The sequence below is a fragment of the Cricetulus griseus genome, chromosome 4, assembly GCF_003668045.3.
Source record: "Cricetulus griseus strain 17A/GY chromosome 4, alternate assembly CriGri-PICRH-1.0, whole genome shotgun sequence".
NCBI classification, from domain to species: domain Eukaryota; kingdom Metazoa; phylum Chordata; class Mammalia; order Rodentia; family Cricetidae; genus Cricetulus; species Cricetulus griseus.
Genome location: NC_048597.1, coordinates 131,706,428 through 131,718,998, shown reverse-complemented (window position 1 = coordinate 131,718,998; position 12,571 = coordinate 131,706,428). Strand labels below are relative to the sequence as shown.

General features: G+C 40.7%; 1 protein-coding gene across 1 annotated transcript; it reads right to left on the bottom strand.

The window, feature by feature from the left end:
• Positions 1-10,849: 10,849 nt before the first annotated feature.
• On the bottom strand, positions 10,850-12,127 carry LOC113835264 (upstream-binding factor 1-like protein 1). Its single transcript, XM_027411619.1, has one exon. The coding sequence runs from the start codon at positions 12,125-12,127 to the stop codon at positions 10,850-10,852; it is 1,278 nt and encodes a 425-aa protein (XP_027267420.1).
• Between the last annotated feature and the right edge of the window lie 444 nt (positions 12,128-12,571).

The following is a 12,571-nucleotide window of genomic DNA, read 5'->3' as shown; positions in this document are numbered from 1 at the left end:
AAACCCAGCTTTTTCCTTAGCAAGTTCCTGTTTCTTTCTTCGTTCTCAAAGCCTGTTCTTGAAGATGGGGTCACTCTGCCTTTTACGGTCAAAGTAGATGAAACATCCAATGAAGAGGGCATCACACATGGTCACTTAGATGGCACTGTTCCAGCTCACCATATTTGCTCAGCTGGGGTGTGTTTCTGGCCTTGGAGGCCAGCCAAGCAGCTGTTAGCTCCGACAGATCAGAGCATGCCCCCAAACATCTTTTTAGTATTGTGTTTAACTGATATTTAAGAACAGAACTTAAGAGAAACAGAGATGCTAAGGGAAAAAAAAATACATCCAAGTAAGTGTGTGGGCTTTTCAGGAAAAAGTCAGTTATGGCTTAGTATTGTTAGCCATATATTTTATTTTAGTGGCTCTCATGTTATACCAAAAAGCATTGCTAAGAAACTATCCTTCCTAGTCTTTCATTGTTTTACTTTTTAGAGAGAGGGTCTGATGGCTAAACTTGACCTTATCTGGAATCAACCAAAATGAAGCATAGGACACAACTATGATGGACTAGTTTTATTTTTTGGTCTTATCAAGAAAATGTTTGTTGTCAGGCCTTGGTGGCACACGCCTTTAATCCCAGCACTGGGAGGCAGAGGTAGGTGGATCTCCGTGAGTTCAAGGCAGAGTGTGGTCTACAGAGTATGTTCCAGGACAGTCTCCAAAGCAACAGAGAAACCCTGTGCTGAAAAACAAACAAAAAGAAAAGGAAGGAAGCAAGGAAGGAAGGAAGGAAGGAAGGAAGGAAGGAAGGAAGGGAAGGAAGGAGGGAAGGAAGGAAGGAAGGGAGGAAGGAAGGAAGGAAGGAAGGAAGGAAGGAAGGAAGGAAGGAAGGAAAGGCTTCTCTGTGTGTAATTCAGGCTGGACTCCAATTCAGAGATCTGCCTGCCTCTTCTCCAGAGTGCTGGGATTAAAGGCATGTGCTTCCTCTACCCTTAGATCGATTGTTCTTGATGGAGTTATCTCAGGTTGTAAGACCAACCCTACATCTGCACTACATTTTCTGGTAGCAGTATCCATAAAAGGATCTTGAAGAAAGCTTCAACGTTTTGCCAATTTTCCCTCACTGTCTTTGGTAAGCTTATCTACACTCCTCATGAGGCATGTTTAGCTGGTGTTAGAGCCTACTTCTCATGATTGCAATAAATATTGATGAACAGCTGAGGTATTCACCCTCACGGGCTGAACAACTCCTGTATTGTTTGCCTTTCTGTTAGCAGACAGCTATTGTCTTAGCAAGATGACAGACAGTAAGCCATGCTAATAAATCCCTTCTTAAACTGGACATGGTGGTTTAATCCCATCACTTAGGAGGCAGAGGTAGGTTGATATCTGTTGGAAACCACCCTTGTTTACAGAATAAATTTCAAGATATCCAGTACTACACAGAGAAACATTGTCTCTAAAAGCCAAGTAGGTAAATAAATTCCTTTTAAAAATATTTAAATTCATCCCCTCATTTCTGTTCCTTTAGAGCATCCTGACTAATAAAGAGAGTTTTACTGTATGGAGCTAACCTACCTAATAGAGGGTCTTAACTGTGTGGAAGATAACCTGGTTCTTGCTCTGAAAACCAAACTGATATTGTAATCAAAGAAATTCACCCACTTCTGCTTCCTAAATTCTGAGACTAAAGGTCTATGCTACCAAACCCAGATCACTTCTGTTTTTTGTTTGGTTTTTTGTTTGTTTGTTTGTTTGTTTGTTTGTTAACTGAGATGGAAAAGTGCTTCCAGAGGTCTGTTCATAGGCGTACTTTAAGGTTAAAACCAGGGCACACTAGACTCACCCAAATGGTTAGGACATCCAGTTGTTGCTCTACCAATACTTTAAAATTCCCAGTGTCCTCCCATTTATTGGCCACTAATCAATTCAAATAGGGAAATCAGTTGACCCGTCCAGCAGGCCAGGTTATTCTCGGGTCTCGAGGGGGTTGTCACCTAAAGGGGTCATGAGGGCGAGAGAGAAATGGAGACTAAGCAGCGCAAGAAAGGACAAGAGTCGGTCTGTGCAATGTCAAGGTCTCGATTTACTGGGGCTTAGAGTGGGCTTAAATAGCCCTGCAACAATAGAATTGGGGGGAATAATAGAAGGAACATCAGGTATTTGCTGGGACTGGAACATTCTTCTTGTCAACTGGAACATCTAGTGGTCTTTCTTGGAACAGCGAACAGAAAAGCTCCAGACCCTTTCTCGGAACAGAAGCAGTTAGCAGTTCCGCTTGGCCAAACCGTATCTAATTACAGGTTACAGGAGGCTCACAGAGCTGGCTTTAAGCCGCAAACTTACAGGTCATTAAAAGTCTTACAAAGGTGGGCTTTAAGCCGCATAGTTTTGGGCCCACGGCCCCTTACATCTCCCCCTTATTTTTTACTTTACAAAGGAGGGAGGTGAGGACTAGGCCACAGGTAGCATTCTTAGGGGGTCTTTGTTCATGACCGTCTCTGTCTTAGGTTAGTTCGACCTTGCCACCTCACTGACTTTACCCGTCTTCGGGTGATAAAATTCCGCCATCCAGGGGGTCCCATGTCTTAGGTTAGTCAAGGAGGGAAGGAAGTTGCCCGTTGTTGAGGCGGCCATTTGTACCCGGGGCTACCAGTGTTGCATGCCTAGGGATGGCAAGTATGGCTCTAAAGCCTGTGACTAGACCTTTAACAGTTTAGAAAAATTAAGCCTCTCTTGATGGCCCAAGGGGTTGCCTGGTTCGCTCTGCTCGTCACGCTGCTCATCACCTGGGTTCTGGATCCAGTGATACTGTATGGAGACAAAATCTTTAGGGAGAAGTGAATCTATCTGACTTTTTATAAAGCGAGTCATTCTTTGGAGAGCTCACGGGCCAAAAGAAATCAGCAGCAATAGTCCTATAAGAGGTCCCAGGAGAGATGGTAGCAAAGTAGAAAGCCAGGGGGAGGTTGAAAACCAATTTTTATACTAGGACTCTTGTTGCTCTCTTTGTTTCTTTCTCTCCTCTAGATTTTTTGTCGAGGGCCAAAAGGGGCCTCATACTGAGTCAAGAGTTAATCATTGTTAGATGACCAGAACCGCTGCGACTACAAGATGTTTTTTCCGGATAAGCTGCACAATACATGTTGCAAAATGTTCTCCCTTTTTCTCAGAAATAGCTGCGGTTCGCTAACCATGGGACCATGGGCTAAGATTTACCTTGCCTCTATTTCCTCTTGAAAATTTTCCATTCCTCCTGCTCCCTTACCCCGCCCTGAGTAAAAATCCCCTGCATATAAGCAAGCTTTACCTTTCAATAAACGAGACCTTGACATTGCACAGACGGACTCTTGTCCTTTCTTGTGCCGCTTGGTCTCCATTCCTTTCTCGCCCTCATGACCCCTTTAGGTGACAACCCCCTCGAGACCCGCGAATAACCTGGCCTGCTGGACGGGTCAATTTTTCTTTATTTTTTCTATACTATCTTGTACTAACCAGTTATCTTTGTAAAAACAGCACTCTTCCTTGAGAGCTGCACAGAGTCCACCTTCTTTGAGGAAAATTAAATCCAGTCCTCTCCTGTTTTGCAGTACCACTTCTGACAGGGAGACCAGAGGGTCCTTTAGATTTTTGGAGTCCTGTTTGTAGTTCTTTTATATCTTTATCTACTGCTTGGGACAATTGAGTCAAATGTGCATATTGCTGTTTGGAAGTTATTAGGGAAGCTATTCCTGTTCCGGCTCCAGCTGCCCCTAAGCCCAGCATGACAGCTAAGGTGATGGCTGAAATGGACTCTCTCTTGTGACAGGGCCTCTCCTCCAAGTTAGGGAGCAGCTCCTCCGGGGCCTGTGCTGTTAGGCGGGGCAAAAGCTGTATCAAAACGTAATAATCTTTACTCTCTAGAAACTGAAAGATGGAAAAAAGGTGGTTAGTCCCTGAGAGCAAGCAAAATAAGTTCCATCAGGTGCAGCTACATATGTAGATGACTGGCTAATAATGATAGTTTGGCTGTACATTGGCTGTAAGGGTTCTGGGAAATGGAGTTCCAGTCCTCTAATACAGAGGCCTTTGCCTGAGACCTGACTTAAGATCAAGCCCTCATGATTCACGGAATGCCATCTTAGTGAGGAAGTCTCATTAGTGAAGAGAAGATTTTTGAAAGTTAGCATGTCCTCATAGAAGGGCGGCCTAGGGGAAAAGCAAATCCAGCATTCTTGATAGTGGGAATTATTAAGGGTAAGGCTAAAGCAGAAGCATTTACCATGGATTTAAGGCCTGAGAATTCCAGTCCTTTAGGACTGTGGGGGTTTTTATAGTCATCAGGCAGCTCAGAATCTAATGCCTCTAGGAGATGGTAGAGGACCAAAACCAGTTTTTTGAGCTATGGCGTCAATCTGAAACTTAATGAATCTGGTTAGTTTTTGAAAAGGTAGAGGCGACAATTTAAGTAGTTAATCTAGTAGAACAGGCAAGGTAGGAATTAGTAAGTGCCTGCAATTCCCTGATAAAGGGAGGGGTGGAAGAATAACAGACCCAACAGTCCTCTATAAGAGAGTAGTTGGCTTGATGAAGGGCCTGAACAGTAGGGTTAATTAAGGACAGAATAAGGTAAAAATGGTCAGGGGTTCCCTAGTCTGGAAAGGCCCCTAGGGCTAAAGCACATAAATCAACTATCAAGGGGGAATAGGAGGGGGTGGTCGTAATAGTTGTGGAAGCATTGGCAGCATCACTGGCTTCGTTGAGGATCATCCAGGTGTAGTTGTAGATCTGATAAGGGCTTTCAGCGGCAATGGCAATTGAAGGTGGGAAACACAAGTAGCCAAAAAGACAGCATCTTTTATCTAGAATTAAGCAGAATTAGAAGGCTTCTCAGGGGCTTCCCCTGGGTGGATTATTTATTTTTAAAAGGCATTTAGGCAACCATCTAGCATTATTGGCCTGAGTATCAAAAATCCATGCATGTCCTTTTCCCCAAATGAGGACTGGATCTGATCTGTGCCATTTGTAAGTTAGGGGATCTTTCCATAAGGCTTGAGTATAATTTTGAGCCATTGATGGATGCCAGAGGCTATCCTCGGCTGATTAAGGCATGCCCCACCACTGCCTGGCTTGTGGGCTAGCCTCATGTCTGGCCACTGCTACAGAAGCACGGAGGCAGGCGTTTCACTCCCCCAAGTCAGCGGCATGCTGCGTCCCCAAAGGCCCAGCCATCCCGAGCTGCTACAGGCTCGGCAGGCAGGTCCACGCACGCTGGGCGGGACTAGGCCACAAGGGCTGTCCCGGTAGCACCGGTCTCAGGAATTAAGCACAAAATTGCTGGAAAGCTTTGTTAGTATATCCAGACCCATTATCTGTTTTTATAACTTTTGGCATTCCCATGTAAGCAAAACATCTTAAACAGTGACTTATAACATGCCTGGTGGCTTCTCCTGTTTGTGGAGTGGCACATTTTTAACTTGCCAAACTCTGTAATGTGAGTCACATCCATTTGCCATAAATGGTTGGGGAGCAGGCTTTGAGGATTCATCCTTAAATTAGCCATAGCCATATTGTGGACCTATTTTAAATTGTTTGATGATTTGACCAGCAGTCTCTCTGGTTAAGCCAAATTTCTTACTTAGACTTTTGCTATTATGAAGAAAGTTACAAGCCTGTCAAGCTTTTTCTATTTGAGGCAAATCAACTGATTATGTTAATCAGTTCATTCATTCCATTTGGCTAGTAATCAGTGAAAGGCCTATTTAATAGGTTCCCAATGTGACCCATAAACATGATAATTCTCTTAGGTGAATAACATTTTGAATTTGCTCAAATTAATCTAATATTGGATCCTATGTATGGAATTGTCTCTATTGCCATAAGATCCTTGAAGACATAGTGACTGTCAGTATATAAATTAAATGAATTATTTACCAGGATTTAAAAGACCATTATAACAGCTTGCAGTTTAATTATTTGAGCTGAAACCAGAGCTGTCTGCTCTATCTATTTCTTTCTATTAATAACCTATGTAAGTGACTCTCCCAATAGAACCATTGGTAAAAATTAACATAGCATATTTTTATAGGAATGCTTTTTATAATTTTGGAAATACAAAAGATGCATTAGTGCAAATTGTAACAGTTCATGAGCTAGAAACTGATTATTAATTCTTCCTGAAAACTGAGCAAAGACAATTGCCCATAAATCATTGTTCTGAAACCATCAATTAAACTGTTGCTTAGAGTAGGAGACATGTATCATACTTGGTTCTCTTTTAAAATACTTTCTAAAACATTGAACGAATGCGCATTCGGGTGTCAGCAATATCGGGGAAGCTGCATACCCCAGCAAGGGTTACAGGCTCCTTATATAGGAAAAAACCACAGATCAGCATACAGGCAAGGAACATGAAGTGATTGATTACAAAGTATGATCTCATGTTAGAGTGGTCACCCAGGTGTGACTTGCTTTTCTACAAAGGAAAAACCATAGAATGTACCCTGGGAAGTCCTTGATTGTTTGTTGGCCAGCCAGGTGTGACCCAAAGAGGATTGTTTTGGCGATTGCCCCCGTCTAAACCATAGGACGTGCCCGGGGTTGGGGCCAACCCCCTTGTAATGGGCCAAGGCCTGTGGGAAACTTTTTCTCTCTGTGAACTAAAATCTTTTAAAACTTTTTCTCTCAGCAAACTAAAATATTTCATTCCCCCATCTTTTTTTGTGAGGTTTTAATCCTAAAACCCATGGTCCTGCTTATTGCCTGAGAGCCTGATATTGCTGATTAAGAACTAGGGCTTGGGTTATGGATAAGCATTCTTTAATAAATCGGAGTAGGTGATTAAGAATGTATAGCCCAAAAGTAAGCAGCAGTAAAAGAATAAGTAGGGGTCCTAAGAGGGTGGAGATTCCTTTAAACCAGCCTTGTTGGAACTCCCGTTCCTTTCACCGATGGTTGAGTCTTTCTCTGAGCTTGGCCATGGAATCCCTAATAACTCCAGAATGGTTAACATAGAAACAGCACTCCTCTTTTAGGGCAGCATAGAGTAATCATGGAATTGTTGTCTCTCCAGCGTCCCCATCAGGGAGTGAGAGATATGAACTTGTCTACCTTTCTAGTTAGTTGTTTAGGTATATCTGGATCATTATCTCCTTATAGAATTTTACTCAAAGGATTTAAATCATCATTAGATGTCCAAAAAAAAAATACTTAATCAATGAATATTTTATAACAATTTCTAAAAAACTCATTTAAAAGATTTTTAAATTATCTTTTCTAATTGTTATCTATTAAGCCCCAATTTCTTTAGAATATAACATATGTCTTTAACAGTTCTCTAGATTTATTTAGAGTTTTTGAGTAGCCTTTTTTAACCTAATCTTTGAGGCTGACAAGCTGATAAGACCTCACTTGCATGTTAGCTGACCTGCCAAGCTGTAAATCTAACAGGTTGGCTCTTTTTGAGGCTTCTCATAAATCCTTCTCAAAGTCATGCATTAACCCTTATTTTCTAGATGTCCTTTTTTAACCATAAAATTTTAGTAAGACCTACATCATCTCATCTGCCAAATTTTTTATAGTATCATAGATTCCTCATATCTTCAAGCTAATGCTATAAACTTTTGCTAACTTTTTAACTGACTATCTCCTAGGGCTCAAATCATAATTTTTCCTGTTAAGACATTGACTTATTAACTGGATGCTCTTTTTTACTCTATTAAAGTGATTTTTATATTTTTTAAACAATATCCAAGGCAATGTAAATATCTCTAATCATATCCAAGGCAATTTAGGCATTTCCATTCATCTGCATTCATAAATTCACAATTATATCATGCATCCAGGTGTGGCCACACCGTTCATTCATAACTTGCATACGTCTCACATTTCTCCTTTTGCCTAGGTTATGATCAGCTTGTAGAAAAGAAAAATCCTAATTGAAAATTTTAACATAGTAGCTTATAGTCAATCATTGAAATATGAGCATCCAAAATTTGAACAATTCTAAGCTTAAATATGTTGCCTTTTCTTTTCTTTAAGTCTCAAAAACAGTTTCTGTCTGGCTGTATTAATAGCATTTATATACATTAATTAGCCATCAATCATGGTGGCATCTCCCAAGGCTGTAAGTTGCAGCCCCAAGCTTGACCGCCTCTAAGAAATGCTACCAGCAACGAGCAGACCAGTGAGTCCTCTGTGGCCTGCAAGTATGCAGAGCCCCAGGAGGGTGAGCACAGGCTGAGGGAATAGGGGAAGGTCAGTCATTGGCTTCTGTACATGACAATGGTCACGACTTCTGAAGGAAGTCCTTAACAGTCAGCAAGAGGCAAGACCTCTCACCAAGGAGCTCAAGGCTCTGAATGACATCCCTGAGAAGAGCCCAATAATTAAGAATAACTACAGGAATATTTTTTTGGGGGGGTTTAACTCATACATCTTACCTAAATCTCTCCCAACCTTTTCCCAGGTCTGGGGAGCTATGTCTGGTCGCATTAAAATCAAACATAGACAAGCTTTATTAATAAAACAAAAAATGAACTAAATCTTTCTTTTTAAGTCTTATTTCTTTTTATCTTTTCCTTTTTAATTCTTACTCCTTTTTATCTTTCTTTTTAACTCTTATTCCTCTCTCCCTAAGACTACTCTTTACTTCTCTGATAAAGAGGGCCTCCTTAGAGGCTGTTTTGCCCATGACGATAATGAGACAGCAGTACTTACCTCGAGACAGACCGGTGCACGAGAGATGCAGGGCATCTCCACTTTGGGTCGGCTAGCCTCTTCTTCTCTTGGCGCTGTCCAGAGACCACCGTACCTCGAGCCTCACGTTTGGCGCCACTTGACCCGTCCAGCAGGCCAGATTATTCGTGGGTCTCGAGGGGGTTGTCACCTAAAGGGGTCATGAGGGTGAGAGAGAAATGGAGACCAAGCGGCGCAAGAAAGGACAAGAGTCCGTCTGTGCAATGTCAAGGTCTCGATTTACTGGGGCTTAGAGTGGGCTTAAATAGCCCTGCAACAATAGAATTGGGGGGAATAATAGAAGGAACATCAGGTATTTGCTGGGACTGGAACATTCTTCTTGTCAACTGGAACATCTAGTGGTCTTTCTTGGAACAGCGAACAGAAAAGCTCCAGACCCTTTCTCGGAACAGAAGCAGTTAGCAGTTCCGCTTGGCCAAACCGTATCTAATTACAGGTTATAGGAGGCTCACAAAGCTGGCTTTAAGCCGCAAACTTACAGGTCATTAAAAGTCTTACAAAGGTGGGCTTTAAGCCGCATAGTTTTGGGCCCACGGACCCTTACAATCAGTCTACCACATGACAAGGATAACTTGAATCTGAATTGGTATATTATCAATGACTGTTCCTATAAATTCAGATATCCTAAACCAAATCTACAAAACTCTAAATCATCTCTACTTATTTTCCAATTTTAGCACCAAAGGTACCTTAATTCTATGAAAAGAATTAGCAACTTTCGTTTGAGAAAAAAATTTTATTCAAATTATTTTACACAAATGTCTGCTACAAAAATGTGGAATGGATCATTCAGGCTTTTCATCTCTCTATTTTAGTGGTTCACAATTTTTCCTTTCCTTATTGGTGATCAAAGAACAATTGAAACACAAGATGGTGACTAAATAGTACAATTGTGTGGTCCAAAAGTAGAAGCAGTAACAGTACTCTACATGTATCTCTAGAGATCTATGAGGATTACACTATTAAAAATTTCATCACTACATGATTAAAGATAAGATAAAATTAATAAACATCATTCATTAAAGTTGTTTAACTGTATAAGTAAATATCCATTTCTGGCAACGTGCTACAACTTAATTCAAATTCATATATCACAGAGTTTCATGGCAGTATATCCTATAAGTTATCTAAAAATTTTTAAAAAGACAAATTTATCACTACTATCTTTTGATATTGTTGCATTTGATGCAACATCTTTAAAAGCTTACAAAAGCAAATCAGAGACTGGTACAAGAATGTAAATTTTGTAAAATATGCACCAAAATAATTTTCTCTTGGAATAACACATAAACAGTTATTCACTAAAATTATAATTAGAATCGTAATGCACTGTAAATTTCAAAATGAAATTATTTTGGCAAATTTTCCCTGCAATAAATGACATATATATGAAGAGATGCACATATTTACCCAGACTTAAATATTATACACTGTAAATATTTATAAAAATCTCCCAGTACTATATTAATATGTACAAGTTTTACAATTTATGTATGAGCCAAAATAAATAAAATGAATATCTATGTACAAATAAATAATTTCAATGGTTTTAAATGATTTCTATAAAGCTAATATTCATGAAAAGAACATACACTAAAGCAAAATGATAGGCAACATTAAATATATTAAAAATGCCACTAAGCAAAATAATTACGTTACTGTGGTGCTGATGAATATATTAAACACATTAGATAAGGCCAGTGAATACAGTATCTGTATGGATCTCTGTGTTTCTGCTTACTCTGAATATCAGAGATGTGATTCACTGTTTAAAACAGCAAGGCCTAAGAGATCCTTCCTAGAATTATCTGATACCACTTGTATACACAGTGCCTACCTTCATAAAACTCATTTTTTAGTTTGAATAAAATGTAAATAGCTTCTAGGGACTGTCTCAGGTGGGCCTTAGTAAGCCTATGGGCCTGATAAAGGCAATACTATGGGAAACTCCCTTCTCCCCAAACTGTAGTCCTTTGTATTTAGTAAGCAAAGGAAGAATGCAGGAGGAGAAAAAGAGGGACTACAACAGCACAGAGAAGACAGGTCCATCTCTGTCATGGATGCTCAGGGATTTTAACAACAATTTAGGATATGAAAGGGAGCAAAATGGAGTCTCAATGTTAGCGTTCCTCTAAGGAAGATGTCCATTATCTTCACCTTCATCTGTACTGCTTGTGTCTGAGTAGCTGCTAGAGTCTGAGGAGCTGCTAGAGTCTGAGGAGCTGCTGGAGTCTGAGGAGCTGCTGGAGTCTGAGGAGCTGCTGGAGTCTGAGGAGCTGCTGGAATCTTCCATCACATTCTTCCTGATTTCATGGGAGTCACCATCATGGCTCTGAATAGTCTTTCGGGAATCTCCTCTAGGAGCCAGCAGCCCTTGCATTTCTTCAGACCTGACTTGCATCTCTTTTGCTGCGGTGGTCTGCTGATGTGTTGGTTGACCCTTGGCGCTTATGTCTCTGGAATTGGCAAAGTTCTTTCCCTTACCATAGTTGGCTCGTGTCTCTTTGTATGCACTGTATTCCTCTGGTGACAATCCTTTGAGCCAGAGTTCCATCTCCACCCAGTATTGTTTCTGTAGCGCTTCAGCATGAATGTTATACTGTTCTCTCATGTTCTGTGAGATTCGCTGCCATCTTCTACTAATCTCAACCCAGCGCTGCCGAAGGGGTAGATGGTGCAGCTCCTGACTTGACCATGAATCTTGGTGAAATTTGTGATATCCATTCATAGGGGGTTTCTTGGGTTCTCCCCGAAATTTCACCACTGGGGGAAATGTTTTGGGAATTTCTGTTTTTGGAGGGGACTTTACGCGTTTCCTATCTCCTTGAGATTTCTTAGAGCCTGCAGTTTGGTGGTTCCTGGGCATCACAGATTTCTTAGAATGCTCTACACTGGAGTAGGTTTCCCTGAATTTACTCAGTTTTTCCTGAAAGTCTTGCTTCTCCTTCTGGAAGTCCTGAATATATTTCTCCTTGATTTCTTCTGGCAGCTGCTTGTATTTCTCAGCCAGGAATTTGGTCAGCTGCACATTGTTGTACTTAGGATACATCTTACTGTACTTGGCCCGCTGCTCCTTGTAAAAACGCAGATAGGCAGTCAGGGGTCTTTTGGGGAAGTCAGGATGCTTTTTGACTGTCTTAGTTTTGCGAGGTTCTTTAATGAGTTCAGAGGCTTCCAGCACTAATTCTGAGAGTGTGCCGGACTTGCTCAAATTATGAGAAATCTGCATCCACTTCTGTTTGCACACTTCTCCGGAAAAATCTTTAAAAGCCACTTTGTCCCAGTCTAGATCATCTGGGGTTTTTATGATTGCTCCGGAGTCGTCTGAGGGGATATTATTTTTCATATATTCCAGTAACTTCAGAATGTCTCTTTCGGACCAATGATGTTGTTTATCAAATGAGGCCATTCCTAGCTTAGGTTCTGTACCCACAAAACAACTCAACAGTAGCTCAAACTGCTTAGACTAACACATACAACTTAGCAGATAGTATCTGACATCCACAGTTTATGAGAATCTGCAGTTCTGTGGAGAAATAAAAAGAATGCTAGGCTTCAGTATTGGAATTTACAAAAACAAATCAGGTATCACTTGGAATATGTTTCTTACACAATAAATTTACTATTAACCATGTATATGGATAATTTCTCTTTTTGAAATAAAAGGATTTTTGCCTTAAATAAAATATGTGTTTCAGCCTCCTTTTCCAAACATTACCAGAGCTTACCTGAAAAATGAGGGAAAAAAGTGAGCCATGACATCTTTATTTCCCCAGATCAAGGAGACAGATCTCTGGATCTCTCTAAATTCAAGGGCGGCCTTGTATACCAATAAAATTCTACGACAACCAGG